Genomic DNA, 14,882 nt, shown 5'->3' with positions numbered 1-14,882 from the left:
AGCAGCTTATTAATATAGGCATTAATAGTGAAACATGCAATAAAGGCAGCTGTGTCTGTACAAGTGAAGGGTTCCCTGTGCATGGGCAGCCTTGGGAAGGCTGTCAGAGCAGCAAAAGGATCCAAGTGTCAGTGCTGCCTTCCTCAGAAGCTGCTCTCTACGCCACTTTCCTCCCTTCAACAGAGAAGAAAGAAAACTGTTGGAAAGACACATCTAAATAAATCAGCATTAGCAAAAGGAGACCATCTAAGGTAGGAAACATTAACTAGCCCTTTCAATGCATAGTGTTTGCTGAGATACAGGGCATTTTGCAGCTTGGGAATGGTCTCTGGTTTGATGCCACTTGCATTTATCTGGGGCTGCTGGCTTACAAAGGCAGGTTAATCATCAGTGCATTATATCTGAATTTATCTGGGTAAGTTTTGACAGTTGACCTAGACCTTCTGCTTTGAGAAAGACATCATTAAATATACTGTAAGCAAGCTAATAAATATCTATGCAAATGCCTTTTTCCCATATCTTTTAGTCTTTTCTGTAGCCCAGTTATATTCGTCTAGATGAATTCACCTCATCTTTCTCATTTTCAGCCTTCCCCTTTTTAGCCTCCTCTTCTCTCCAGAAATACAGAGCTATGCCTATTTATTATCTGAACTGCTAAAAACTCACAAATTGTCAATGTGTCAGGAGAAAACTGTACGTTAAACCAAACTTTTTTGCATAGCTTTTACCCTATAAATAATTTGTTAGGTTTATTGAAGAGCACTGAGTATCATTTGATGATAGCTTAAAACTTATATTTTTACCGAAGGGGTTCTGCAAACTATTTCTGAATAACATAAAATAATGACTATTACAGGTTTTGTGAGGGTTTTTTTATTTCTTTTCTCAGCTGCTTACTTGCTTTTCTGTTGAGAATTCCTCCCACATGTATGGGGAAAGTCCTCAGTAGTGCTGCTGTGCATTTGTGCTTGTGTGGGTTTGTATGTGTTAGTTTTAGTGCATAGTTTGATTTTTGAGCCTGGCAGACGTGTGGTGGCCAATTCCTTTCCTCACCCAAAATGTAGTACCAGTTGACTATCTTAAATTGTTTGGATTGACTGACTGAAGGATGGAAGGAGTGATTCCAGTAGTCCCCCTGATCCCTCCTGAGCCTCAGACCCCAGCAGCACACAGTCTGCCAGCTACACTGCCTCTCTAAGCCGTGTGTTGCTGTGGTGATGCATTAACATCCAGCGCTCCTTGCCAGCATTTGGGTGTCCTTACAACGTGAAAAGTTGCACCTCATGGATGTCTTCAGTCCCTCATCCAGTTACTTTGTGTATTCCCTCATTCCTGGTGCTCCTCTGACCCACATCAGGGGATTGCTGCTGTTGCACAGCTCTGCAGAGCCCTGGACCTCCCTTGACCCAGTCAGCAGCACAAGCCCCTGCCTCCAGCTCCATCCCGTAACCATGGCAGTGGTGCAGCACTAAGTGCACTCAGTTGCCTTTAATAAAGTTAATAAAGTTAATAAAGTATCTCCAGGATGCTCTGGCCCATGTGAAAATAGTTCAGCCTATCTGCTGATAGCAGGAGAGCAGTCTGTGACTCATTTCTTGTAGCTTTAAGTTTTTTAATTCTATTAACCTTCAGCATTTTTTGTGCTTTCTCAAATTTCTTTTCTTCCTCCCAAAGTGTAAGAACTTCTGAATGGTACATTGAACTGAAAATGCATGGATTAGGTCTGAAAGCAGAAACTTTCTACTTTCAGGAAGGATTATTAATGTCAGTTCTGCATGTGACAGCAGAATTTCCACTCCCAGGTAAATGTGGTGATCCAGAATAGCAGTCCTTGTTCAGGCATAGAATGAGACAGCTTCTGTTCTTAAATGTTTACATCCCAGATCACCATGTTCAGCTTGAAAAGGGGGATGTCTAATAAATTGGGCTGTTTCTCCAGGGCTGCTAAGTGTTGGTTGAGCTGCATTCTTCCCATCTGAAATGGGTGTGCTAAATACACAGCTGCAAAGTCAAAAATTAAGGGGAATATGTCTGCAAGTCATCCTTCTTCTTCACTCCCTGTCTCCTATCAAGAGTTGGCATAAGTGAGAGCCAGCTGCAGTTTGTCTTGGCCCCTAGGTGGGTTTTAAAGAGTGGGAAAGGAAAGTGGAAAAGAAATAAAGGAGATTTGTTGAGCAGATGGAAAACAGAAGCCTCTTCCAGTCTCAGTGGGTGGCAAGAAAAATTGCAAAGCTGAGAAGAAAAAGACAAAAGAGGCAGATCATTTACTCCAAAACAGAAACAACTGAGTGCAAAATCAGTGGTTTTAGATATGAAAAACTGTTTTGATTTACAAGAACATTTACCAAATTCTGTAGAAAAAATGCACTGTTGTCCTTTTCCAGATTTTACCTGACTGTGACAGGGCTGAATTTGCTCCTGAGCCAGAACTTGTTTGCAGATGTCACAGAATAAGATTACAGTTGTAATAGTGCTATTTTTCATTCTTTTATTTATTTTTTCTCAATTATCCCCCCTATGGTTTTTAAATTACTTTTATTTTATTTTCTACCACAACCATTAGAAACTTCTTCTGACAGTCCAGTGTTATAGTAAGTTGTTATCATCCTGAAATGAGTGTTCCTGTTGGTACATTTGATCTGCACCTTATACCTGGAAGAATAAGGAGTATGTGGGAAGCAATTAAAATGACTCAAATATGGGTGGGAATTCTCAAGGCTCTGCAAAGCACAGCAGGATGAGCCAGAACCAGGACAATGTGAAATAACTGCACACGTGAGATTGCTAAAGCCGTAGGTAATGCTGCAGGTGTGCAAAGTGATCATTTCATGTGACTGTTTCTTGGCATCCAGTAGGATGATAAATGAATCCAGTAAGGAGAAGATTAGGAGAATGATTGATACAAAACATTACACTGCATTTACAGTGGTGTAAATCCTGATGAAAACAGTTCATTTGCCCTGGCACACTGTTGAAGTGAGTCAGTGGTGAGTCAGATCCTCTGTGACTAAGAGAATTAGAGCTTTTCTCCACAGAGTTCGTCTCTAACTTCTGGCTCTCACACTTTTTTCTCCTCAACACTGTTGTGTGACATAAACAATAGATATTTTGCCAAAATACCTCTGCCTTGACAATGTTGCCTGTCCCTTCATACCCAGTAGATGATATGACAGCTGTTTACTAACTTTACCATTACTGTGTACAACTATTACTGAGTAATTGTTCAAGTCCTTCTGTTGCATATGCAAAACTCTGGCTTTGCTAGAAGTGTGAGTGGAGATTTTATGTGATTCCACTTAAAGCTGATAACTGAGCAGAGTGTTCTATTCCAAGAACAAAGGTTATTTTTCTGAATAGCATCACTCTAATTTGAATATACCCCTTAGAATTCAGTTTATGGAAGCCAGTATAGGCCTTGTAAAATGCCAGAATGTGGATCCAGTGGCAGAGTTATCAGTTATCAGAGTTATCAGTGTGTGCATCCATTGATAACACTTGATGGTGCAGTGCTGGACACCTTCTTCATGGTACTCCTGAGTAAAGACAGGACAAACATCTGAGTCCTAGGTTTTACACAGCCTTTTAGATTAAAAGCACATTGTACAATGTGGGTTGAAGTGCTGGCCAAGAGCAGAAGGGTTGTATTAACACTTGGAAATAAGCAAGAACAACCCCTGTGGTTTGCCTGTTGTGGAATAACTTGATTGGAAAATTTTCTAAGCCTGTTCTGTGCTGTTAGGCCAGAGAGTTATTAGATAATATCTAATGTAGTTCTGGAAGCAAGAATTAGAACCTTATCTAAATTCAGGGAACTGCATTTGCTTCCAGAAATTTTGAATTTGCCTTTATAAATCAATGCACTGACTGATTGGGCTATTTAATAACAAAATTATGTATCTCATTCAAAAAGCTTTATTAAATTTCATAAAGATAAATATGTGGAGTTCCTTTTTGTACCTGTGCTTCATTATCAGTTCCATGTACATTCCTGGCACCTAAGAAAAAGCACAATTCATTCACAAAATAGCTTAATCTCTCAGTAAAAACAATCATTTGAAGAATGAATGAAGAAGTATAAACAGGATTAATTAAATATCCACTAAAGGAGTTCAATGATTTTCCACCTTTTTTTATTTATATACTATGAAAAAAAATACTTCCACTGAAACTACATGCTCATCAATGTTGCATTTAAAATGACAGATAATGAAGCAGTGACTGGATAAAAAGGAAAAAAAATCCCAAAGAATAACTAATAACTACCATCCATTGGAGCAGTATTTCTCAGAAGTTGTGCAGCCTCCATCCTTGAAGGTTTTCAGTATTGAGCTGAAAAAATTCCTGGGCAGACTGATCTGAATTGAGTATCAACTGTGCTTAGAGCAGGAGGTTGGGTTAGATTAATTATTCTTTCATTCTGTGGTCACTTGCACATTTCTTGACTTTAAACTGAATTTTGTTGCCTGTACTATGAAGTTTGCCTGAAGGAATATCAGTGCCCTTTAATGAACAAATGGGAATGTCCATGTGAATGGACATTATTCAGGAAATGGAGACAAAATATACAAAAGAGAATAATTTATTGTCTAATCAAAGTTTTACACTTTCACTCATCCCTACATTGCCCAAGTATTTTCCCCCTTCACATCCCATACAAAGGGTAACTTCCCTCAACATAAAAAGCAACAGTAGTCAAGTCATATGTCTTCTATAAGATCTTTAATACTTCAATTCAGCTTGAGAAGCTGCCTGATGGAAAGGCTTATTTTGTCAGTGGTTTTGTGCTTTATTCTGTTTCCCTTTGCTTGGACAGGTGGCTGTCTGGTGATGACACAACTCTCCAGCAAATTTGTTCCATGTGAAAAGCTTTCAACTAAGAATGCTTTATCCCAGTCTTCTGTGGGCTTTGTTTGTGGGTCAGGCAGATGCCCCATGCCTTGGCATAACCACGAGCTCAGTGTTTTGTAGACTGTTTTTCATTGTTTCTGTTCAGCATAGGCTACAGTTAGGACTTGATTTGGGGATTTTAGAGTACAAGGTTGGCAGAATTTGGATCTACTTCAATAGACATCACTCAGTGGTAATGAGGAACTATTGCAGCAACTATATTGTATTATGCACTCAAAATGGAAAATATGCTTTGATATGATTGAATCATTGCAGCAATATAACCTTTTGTCACTTCCACAAACTCTTTATTCCCAGCAATAAAAGATATCAATTACTCCTATGCATTTTGATAACAGGATAGATTCTTTTTAGTGTTGTTGTTTTTCATTTTTACAGGAAAAAGTTTACTGAAAGCTTTTAATTCTCAGGAAAAGAATCAGTAATCGTAAGTTTCTCTAGTATATTAAATGATTTTCTGTACTTTCTATCTTCCCTTTACTAACTAGTTCATTCTTCACTGAGTAATGCAGTGAGATAGGATGTACTTAGACTTCAGTGATGAATCAGAAGTCAGAAATCTGGAGTCTTCATTCCAGGACTCATCTCACACTGAGCTTTAGACTGCTCAGTTTCTCATGTGTCCATCCGTAAGCAATTGTCGCTCATCAAGTGCCGTAAAAAATCATATCACACTTCTAGAAACAGCATGAAAGACCAGACAAGCAATGTCATTGTGGTAGAGTTACAGTTATTGTGCATATCATCTTTTCTGGATTCTACCACTTCATCAGTTATGGCAGCCATAGCCAGAAAATGAGCAGAGTGTTTTGCTGAGCTGTCTGCAGTAATGTAATACATTTTTTCTGGGTGATGACAGCTAATTTAAAATTCAAACTTAACTAATTAAGGTTATTCCTTTTGGTATGAATTACTCTAGTTTTGCTAGCACTGCATGTTTTCCAGGCCTGGTGATCATACTACTCTGAAGCCTTTTGAATAACACCCCTTACTGTCTTCAAATTGTGCTTTGGATGATGCAATTCACATTTGTCACATCAGCTTTAGTCTCCTTTTTCTTAGTTCAAGCCCTCAAGTGATGAGAAATGAGGAAAGGTGTTTGTATGTACTTTGTTGCAGAGCTCTCTACATTAAGTGAAGTGTGGGTTTGTCTGTTTTAAGTGAGGAGTGGTTTGTCTGTCCATGTGCTGTGGGACAGGTTGCAGCGCTGTGATGGTCCCTGTGCTCAGGACAAGGACTGCAGGAGGTCCAGGAGGCTCCCCTGGTTAAACATTCCTTGTGGTGATCAGCCCAGAAGGCTCTTCCTTCTCTGCAGAGGAGACTTCATGTTCAAAGGGGTCTCTTAAACCTAGAGGGAAAGAAGTAACTCATAATACTTCATCTCAGAGTGTTGAGGACTGTTTTGACTCCATTTAAATTACGTACTCAGAGTGCAACTTGGTGATTGTGGAAAGCTGGTTCATGGTCAGTTGAAGGAAAACTGAATTTTGGTAATTTACTGTATTACTAAGGACACACTTTGCTATTCAGGTTTGAGGTAATCTCAGCTGAAAATTAGCCTTCAAATTGATCTTCACAATAATACTATCTTCACATCTGGGTTCCTGGACACAAAGACCTGGTGCAGTCTTGAAGCAAATGCAGCATATTGAGGAGGTTTTTTAAAACCTATCACTTCAACCATAGCAGATATCTCAGAGATGAATGTCACTATTCTGTGCTCTGTGTATCTTGGTATTTTATTAAACACTGAGACAACAATCTGTCAAACTAAGCTTTCAAACTGTGCAAAGAAGAAGTAACCATATGGTTAGGAATTTGTTTGTTGCCTTGAACTACCTCACATCAATATAAGCAAGAAGAGAAAAAATGATGAGGCCTTTATTGCAGCTAAACCAAAACAATACAATATTTGCTGCCCTAAGCTTATAAAATAGCTGGGTTCTGCTGGAACCAATTGTTCATCTATGAGACCAAGTCCCTGAAATTGAAGGGACAGGAGAAAGGGGCACTATGAAAGCCTCCTTGGCATTTACCCAAGGGACTCTATGATTCAGTCTCAGGTCCTAGGTTTGAATATAATTTATGGTATCTGATCAGGGTAACTGCATATCAGTATCAATAAATAGTATTAGTTAATTCCTGCATCAGCTGCCTAGCCTCAGGTTCAGCTAGCACCTCTGATTTAGAAATATGGTGTGGTCTTTTTTAAGTACTTCCAGGTGATGAAGTGTCTGCTATGTCTTCTGTGCTTTGATTAGAAGAAGGACAAAAAAAATAAAAAGGTGCAACAAAAGCCATTGTCAGCACTTGGACTTACGTGAAAATTTTTGAGTTTGTGCCATTTTAATTCAGAGATAATTAGATAAAATCCATTGGAGTTCTCTTGGTGTGATAATTAGCAAAAGGATCACTCCACTTTTCTCCCCTAATTTTTCTGTTACAGTTGTGTCTGTGTCATAAAAGAGGTTTTTCTGTGCCATTCTATACCTAGTTGATATTACTTATGCAAGTGAATTCACGAAGTGAATTAAAATTATATATTTGCTTGTACTGTTAAATTCAGGGAAATAGACTTTCTTCTGTGATGAATCCAGGTTGTCTGAGAATCTGTCTTGGCAGTTTATTTTAGCAAAGAAGTAATTGGATTCCCTGAGTTACTGAGGCTATGCATTCCATCAGCAATGCTTGTGCACTTCCAAGGGAAATTATGTTCCTTTTCAATTTGATCTGCCAAACATAAGTTTATCTGTTAATAATTAAATACTCTTCTGTGCTTAAACACCTGCACTAAGGCAAGCAATTTTAAACCTGAAGTTTAAACTCAATACTGATGCTTTGTGGTCTGGTACTTTAAAGATGTCATCACAGATAGTAGTGACCATCTTCCATGTCTAAAAGTGCAAAAATCACTCTGAAATCTGCATAAATGATAACATGAAAAGAGTGAACTGGAGCAGATCTGTTTTCAAAATGGCAATTCTGATGTGATGTGCTCTTTATTGCAAATCTGAGATGCTGCAGCAGGTCTTCAGAATTGAATCAAGTTAACACTGATGGAGTAAAATAAGAAAGAGTTAGAAAAGTCATCTTTGTAGTAACAGAGCTAAATTTCTAGATTGATGGAATCAGTCAATCTAGATTTACAGTGCAGTGCTGTGAGAGCCCATTTACATATTGAAGGCAGTGGGGCAATAGTTGATAGTAGTTTCTTAAAGGCACCCACAATCCTAGTAGCACTTTCAATGTTTTTCAGGTAAGCAGGTTATGAGGCATTCTATATGGACCAAATTTGCATGTTTTTAACTTCAGGAGAATTTTTATTGAAGTCAGCCTTAGCTTCATCTTGTTAAACTTGGTTTACTTTAGCTCTGAGCTGTAGAATTATTTGATCTCCTGGCTTGTTCCTAGTGGAAATGGCATTGACCTTAAACCATTTAAACCATGGGCAGTTCTGTCTAGCATGGAAGAATGTGGGGTCAAAGAGGAGAAAGGTGATGGCAAGATTTGGCTTTCAGTTCTGTAGGGGTTTTGAAGAGTGAGGAGTGCTGGGAGCTTGTGCAAGAGCTGTCTTTGGAATGTTGAACTCTGTTTTGTGAGAGCCATCTGAAAGATGGGGTTGGAGTGCAGTTTGGAGGGACTGGCCCATGTTGTTCACTCAGCAGAGCACAACTCCCTGGGAGCTGTTTTTGTCACTGGCTCAAGCCAACATTGTAGGTAATTGAGAAATTAAATATATGAAAATTGGTAAGTTACTAAGCAACCCTGAGCAAATTGAAGGCTCAGTCCTGTTCTCATTTCAGTCAATGAAAAAGGAGATGCTAAATTATGTGGATTAATCTCTGAACAAATAGAAAAACTCTTGGCCTGTCCATGTGAGGGTATCAGTGCACAGTACCCAGAACTGCCTGTTCTGGACTTGCAGTCCTGTACACATTCCTCGTGGAAACTCTTGAGTACAGGTCACCTGCACTTTCAAAGCAGCTACAAACATTCCTTGCACAGAAGGGTTCTTGCTGGGCACTAAGATTATGTATTCAGTTGATGCATGAGGAACATATGGTTGAGCTGCAAATCCATGCTCAAGCTTATGACCTCCCAAATTCCTCCTGCAGGTAAGTCCTAAGCTACCCTGCACTTGGTTTACAGAAATGTGCTAGTTGCATAAATTTGTTTCTATCCCATAAACTCAGAGACTTGCACATAAACTTTTTTTTTTTTTTTACTTTGTGTAGGCAAGACAATAATTACATTTTAAAGCATGAATTGTCTAGAATGAAAAAATAGCGTTGTGGTTGTAGGAGACTGTTTGACTATCATTAACTAATTAAATTATTCATATTCAAGAGAATGAAAGAAAAACTGCTAAATTGATCAATATATTTAATCATCTGTACCCTCTTTCTGAACAGGCAGGAGAGAAGCATTATCACCCAACCTGTGCACGATGTGTCAGGTGCAATCAGATGTTTGCAGAAGGAGAAGAAATGTACCTCCAAGGTAAATCAAACAAAAAATGAAAGTTTTGGCTCTCTTGCCCCCACCACAGCCTTACACAGGAGAAATTCAGTGTTGCAGAAAGGCTTGTGTGATAAAGTATGCAATGGGAAAAAATGTCATTTAACAGAAATACGAGCTGCAATCCTTTGTATGTAGCAACTTCTACCTCTACTGATCAAAGCAAACTGCTTATACTGGTAGATACAGGGGAAAACACCAGAGAAAGTAAAGGCTTTTGCATATATCTTTGACTGGCAGTATCTTTTCAAAGTAAAACAGAAAAGAGAAACTCAGTAGGCTGTGGGAACTGCAACATTGGTGTATTATCCTAAAATCACATGCCTGCCCAGATCTGTTTACAGCTTTGCAATTGTCCATGATTTTCTAGAAGTGTGCTTGGAAAATTTTCCTTAAGCTGGAAAAGTTAGACCTTACTTAAAACACAACAGTGGTCTCAGTAAGATCTAATTATGGTTTAGTACTTTATTTTAAATGACAATTTTATTGTCACTTTGGTTTGCAACAAGAACTAGCTCATTTAAGGACATAGTGATACTTGTCTGTGCTCATGAATTTTTCCTCAGGAGCCAGAAAATACTGCAGTTCTTCCAGTTGAAAAGGATCTTAGCAGTACTAAAATCCCATATGACATCAATGCTTTTAAAAAGTACATCAAACTACAAATTTGTTTCTAGATTTCAAACCTTCTGAAATTTGTTTGCAAGTCAATCTTCTTTTTAAGTTTCATTTGGTGTAAGGGTGGATATTTGTTAGGTTTTGTTCTGATTACATGTTAAAATAATAGCAGAGTATGCTCAGGTTCTATTAATTTGGATCCATCTTACTGCATTTTCTGATTCATGGAATGTTTACACCAGCTACTGTCATACCTGTTTTGTCTTCACATGGAGAGCAGTTTCCATTAGAAACTGGTGTTAATGACGTGGAAGATCTATGGTCAGTTATTTGACTGCCTAACCTGTTAAATAATAAAAAACATTGGAGCCCAGGGTTTTGTAATGTGCTCTTCATTCTCTTAATAATCTACTGTAAAGTTACCTTAGGTGTTCCTGTTCCTTAGCAGAAATCTTCAGTGGTCATCCAACAGACAGCTTTTGGGTGAAAGGACTTTTTTTCTTCAGTGTGAAAAAATTTCCCAGCGTAGCTTGGCTACAGACAGGAGTAGTTAAAAAAAACCAACAAAATAAACAAGTGATCTAAGTACTTCTTAAACCCATTGGGATAATTTGAAGCAATTTATGGGACAAATGGGGCAAGCTCAGATCTGCTTGTAAGTGGAAGATAACTTAGCACTGAATTTAAAGGTGCTATAAAAATGTTTCTTAGTCCCTCAGTAACAAAAAAATCAGTAACTTAGTAAACATAGTTTATCTGGTCTGTACTTATTGGCATTCTTTTACTGCAGGAGTCTGAGTTCATCTGGGTTGTTTTTGTGTAATAAATTCTAATGATCTCCATCTGTCTTCTGGGAAATATCTTCTGTTTCTATCTTGTTTCCAAAATCCACTAGTTAGAAAACTATCAAACTGCTGTGAAAACAAAGCATTTCCAATAAGTCTTCTTGATACTCTCCACCCTGTATAAACATTAAATATTCATTATGCAAAGGTTCTCAGATTCCAGTTTAGTCAGGCAGAAGTTGCAGTGCACTCACTTTGTTTAACTCTGGAGCTTTAATCTGTGGCGGGTCTGAGCTCAGACTGAAATAAACATAAAGGTTCCTTCTTACTATTAAAACTTGCAAATAATTTTTTTATTTTATATCATTAGACACATTCCACTTCTATTGAACACTATTTTGAACATCATGTTCAACTTTTTGAAACATTTTTTTCCTTTGTGACTAGTGCAAAGCTATTCAAGTTTCTGTCTCACACTCATTGTTTACGTATATCTCATCAAGATCCTCATTTCAGTACCTGTAGGCAATAGAGAGTTGGTTCATTTGGAATCTCCTGCTTCTTCCAGAATGGATATTCCCCTGAATTTATGCAGTTCCTTAGTAACTGACTTAGTGGAGACAAACATGGGAAGTGCAAGATGAGAACAATGTATAAATAAATAGTGATGGACAGACTGGATTTTCAGCTGGGCTTACATGGCACAATGCTGTTCCATCCCACCACAGCATGCTACTGTGTGTGACCCAAGCCCAACTATTACAAGAATATGTATTATAAGAGTGCAGGAAATTATAACTGTATATAAAGAAAAAAATTACCATGGAACAGGTTGCCCAGAGATGTGGTTGGAATCTCCATCCTTGGAGAAAGGCAAAGCCCAGCTGGACACAGCCCTGCCTGCTGTACTGGGACCTGCCCTGAGCAGGAGGTTGGGCTAGTGGAGCTCCAGAGATCCCATATCACACTTCTTAGGACTCAGATTTTGATGTTGATTGGCCATATGGAAGCACATGTAGCTTTCTGAAGTCTTTTAAATGTCTGTGATCAGGCTCACTGGTGTTGAGAGGTTGTCATCTTGACCTCTGAAAGTATCCTGCTCTAGCAGGGGAAGTAGTCAGTAATCTATGTCTTAAAACACCTTATAGGAGGGTTTAATAAGGTTCTTATTTTGAACTTTTTAAGGTTCTTACTGGAACTGAATTAAGCAGAACTATAACTCTACTTTACAGGAACATCCATTTGGCATCCAGTTTGTAGACAGGCTGCAAAGGCTGAAGAAAAAAACAAGGTAAAAAACTGTATTTTTACCCAATGTTATTCAATTGATATATTATTCTCTATCCTTTATTTGCAGCAGCAAGCATGGATGGAAGGGTTTGGAAATTTTTTCACTGCTGTAACGTTAAATTTTAAATTATGGGACTCTAGTTGGCTAATGAAATGTAATCATGTAATATAAATATTCTACTTTTAATCAGTGATTAATGCTACAGAATAAGGAGAATGTTGACCTAAGGGTTATATATATATAAGCTGAATAAGGAAAAATGTGAAAATATGAATAAGAAAAAGTTAATTTTTAACTTCTGTCTGATTGTGATATTATCAGTTCATGACCTCTTTTCCTGTGGCTCTGAACTAAAAAGATCAGAAGACTTTCACTTTATTTGTTTATGCAAAAAAAAGAAATCTCCTTGGAGTTTCTGTTTTATTTGTTTCTAAAGTGTTGGCAAGCCAGCCACAATTTAATTTAATCTCTGGCTTTAAGTACCTCCTTAAGTTGGATGATTGTGCACCTCTGTGTGCAAGGGGGAATTCTGGCAACTTGAATAATTATAAGATAAATAAGCTGTCTGTAGGACATGAGGAATTAATGTTCCTTCTGAAGTGGTGGAAATGAGTTAAAACTATCTCATTTAATGTAGAGGCCAAGTGTGGGTTTTTCACTTCTGATATTCTCTGATGCTCCAAGTGGTACCCTTGGTATCCTTGTTCAAAAAAGCTCTGCTTTAGTTCAAGGCTTGGAGGAAGGCACATGGGACAAGTCAGAGCAGCAGGCAGCATCCATAAAAAGATTGTTAAATCTGGTGTGTTAGAAAGTCCAACTTTGACTAAGTTACAGTTTGGGGAAAAAAAAGTGTTTGGGCTTTACCCTAAAGGATCTTGGCTGTAGTTTTTGTACCCATGTGTTTGGAAAGTAATTGCTCTGGTGTTCTTTATGACAAACTCTGAATATCAAATAGTTTTCTCAAGCCTAGCAGTTTTTCTTTATCATTCAGTTTTTCCCATTTTCTGATCTTTATGTTCATTTTTGAAAAAATAAAACCAGAAGGAATGATGCCATTTCAAAGAGAGTAATAATGAACTTTTCAACATCACTTGTAAAGTCTGGAATGGGATCTACTGCTTGAGAAATTTACTGTTTGACCTTGCAGTTTGTTGTTTTTAAGTTATCTTCCTATATATAGATATATGAACAGCATGTAATTAAAGTAGGTGACAAAGGCAAAAGGAGAAAGTGGCAGCATGCTTCAAAACTTTGGAGATGGAGTGGAGGGGAAAAAGAAGTTGTGAAAGAGAATGACAGCATAAAGAAAGATGATGGGAGAGTGAGATTTTAAGCAGAAGGGAGGAAGCTGGAAAAGACAGGAGAAATCAAATCAGCAAGGGAAAGTAAGGTTTGTAAATTTCCATATAGGAAAAAGACGTAGGTGGAAGAGGAAGAAAAATATGTAGTACAGAAAATGAGCTAACAGAGGCAATAGAGTCAACAAAGGTGTGAGGTTTTATTGAAAAAGCTGGGAGATGTGGAACAGGCACGGATGAGGATGCTAAAAGGAGTAATGGATCATGAAGAGAATAAAGAACATGTGTCAGATGTGGAATGACTCATGTCCAGTTCTTCAGCCACCCGTATTCTCCAAGTGCTTCTTCTCCCTTCACCACCCAGTTTGTGGAAGTGGTGTTGGAGGCTGCCCTGACCCAGGTGCAGGACCCTGCACTTGGCCTTGTTGAATTTCATGAGGTTTGCATGGCTCCACTTCCCAAGCCCATCAGGATGCCTCTGGATGGATCCCTTCCCTCCAGTGTGCTGTCCCCACCACACGGCTGTGTGTCATCTGTAGGTTTGCCAAGGATGGGCTCAGTCCCACTGTCTGTGGGTCATGGATGAAGATATCAAGCATTACTGCTCCCAGTACGGACCCTTGAGGAGCACCACTTGTTACTGGTTTCCACTTGGGCAGTTCACAGAGCTTACTGGAAATGTGCAGGGCAGATGCTGGGAGCTCCAGTAACCTTGGTGCCCTGACTGGGCTCTTCAAGGAGTGTCAGGAAGAAAGGACTCACCCCTTGTCTGCCCTTGGAAAGACCCAGAGCTTGAAAGGAGCCTCTGGAGCTCATCTTGTCCAGCCCTTCTGCTCAAGCTTGGCTGCCTTGGGCCAGATGCCCATGACCATGCTCAGGACACAAAGGAAACTCTGAAGCTTTATCTGGGAATCCTGGGCTTAACCCAAAACTGTCATTGGACTTTAACAGGTTTCAAAACATTGGAATAGCACAATTTTCTGTAGTTGTTTTTTCCCTTTTGCATGGAGTGTCCTTTAGGGACATCATGAAAGAGAAATATGGTTTGCACATGACATCAGTGTAGCAGTGACGTTTTCATGTCATTTACACAAGTTCTGGAAAACTGAAAAGCACTTCAATTATGCAGAAGAGGTCTTTAATTAGATTGTCTGTCTTAAATGATCATTCCCCAGGTCTTTTTCCATATTGTGTTGCTGTGAGTGAATGCCATGGCAGTGTGACATGCTTCAGACACGATGTAGAATGGTTTGATTGCACATGTATCCTCTTGTGACTTGACTGTCTCTGATAGTCCCCAAAGGTTGTCCTGGCACCCCAGAAGTGCTCTGGGACATTTTGTTCTGAAGAGCAGGGATAAGAAAGCCATGTATAAAACAATTCTTGCATTTTCAAAAGGTTAAACTGATTGTCTCCAAGTGTTCTTTTATTTTTAACTCCATGTTTTGAGCTCTTTATGTCATT

At 38.7% G+C, this 14,882-nt stretch overlaps 1 protein-coding gene across 14 annotated transcripts in view; it reads left to right on the top strand.

Annotated features, from left to right (window-relative positions):
• ABLIM2 (actin binding LIM protein family member 2) overlaps positions 1-14,882 on the top strand; it is a 129,112-nt gene that overhangs the window by 69,612 nt on the left and 44,618 nt on the right. For 13 of the 14 annotated variants that reach the window (XM_015625244.1, XM_015625246.1, XM_015625250.1 and 10 more), the window contains exons 7-8: positions 9,321-9,408; positions 12,062-12,120. In XM_015625244.1, coding sequence (XP_015480730.1) covers positions 9,321-9,408; positions 12,062-12,120 — 147 coding nt within the window. Of the gene's footprint in view, positions 1-8,931; positions 9,024-9,320; positions 9,409-12,061; positions 12,121-14,882 lie in introns of those variants that run through there. The other variant, XM_015625248.1, reaches the window with a different exon arrangement.

The sequence above is a fragment of the Parus major genome, chromosome 4 (assembly GCF_001522545.3).
Source record: "Parus major isolate Abel chromosome 4, Parus_major1.1, whole genome shotgun sequence".
NCBI lineage: Eukaryota > Metazoa > Chordata > Aves > Passeriformes > Paridae > Parus > Parus major.
This window is presented reverse-complemented; position numbering and strand designations above follow the sequence as displayed.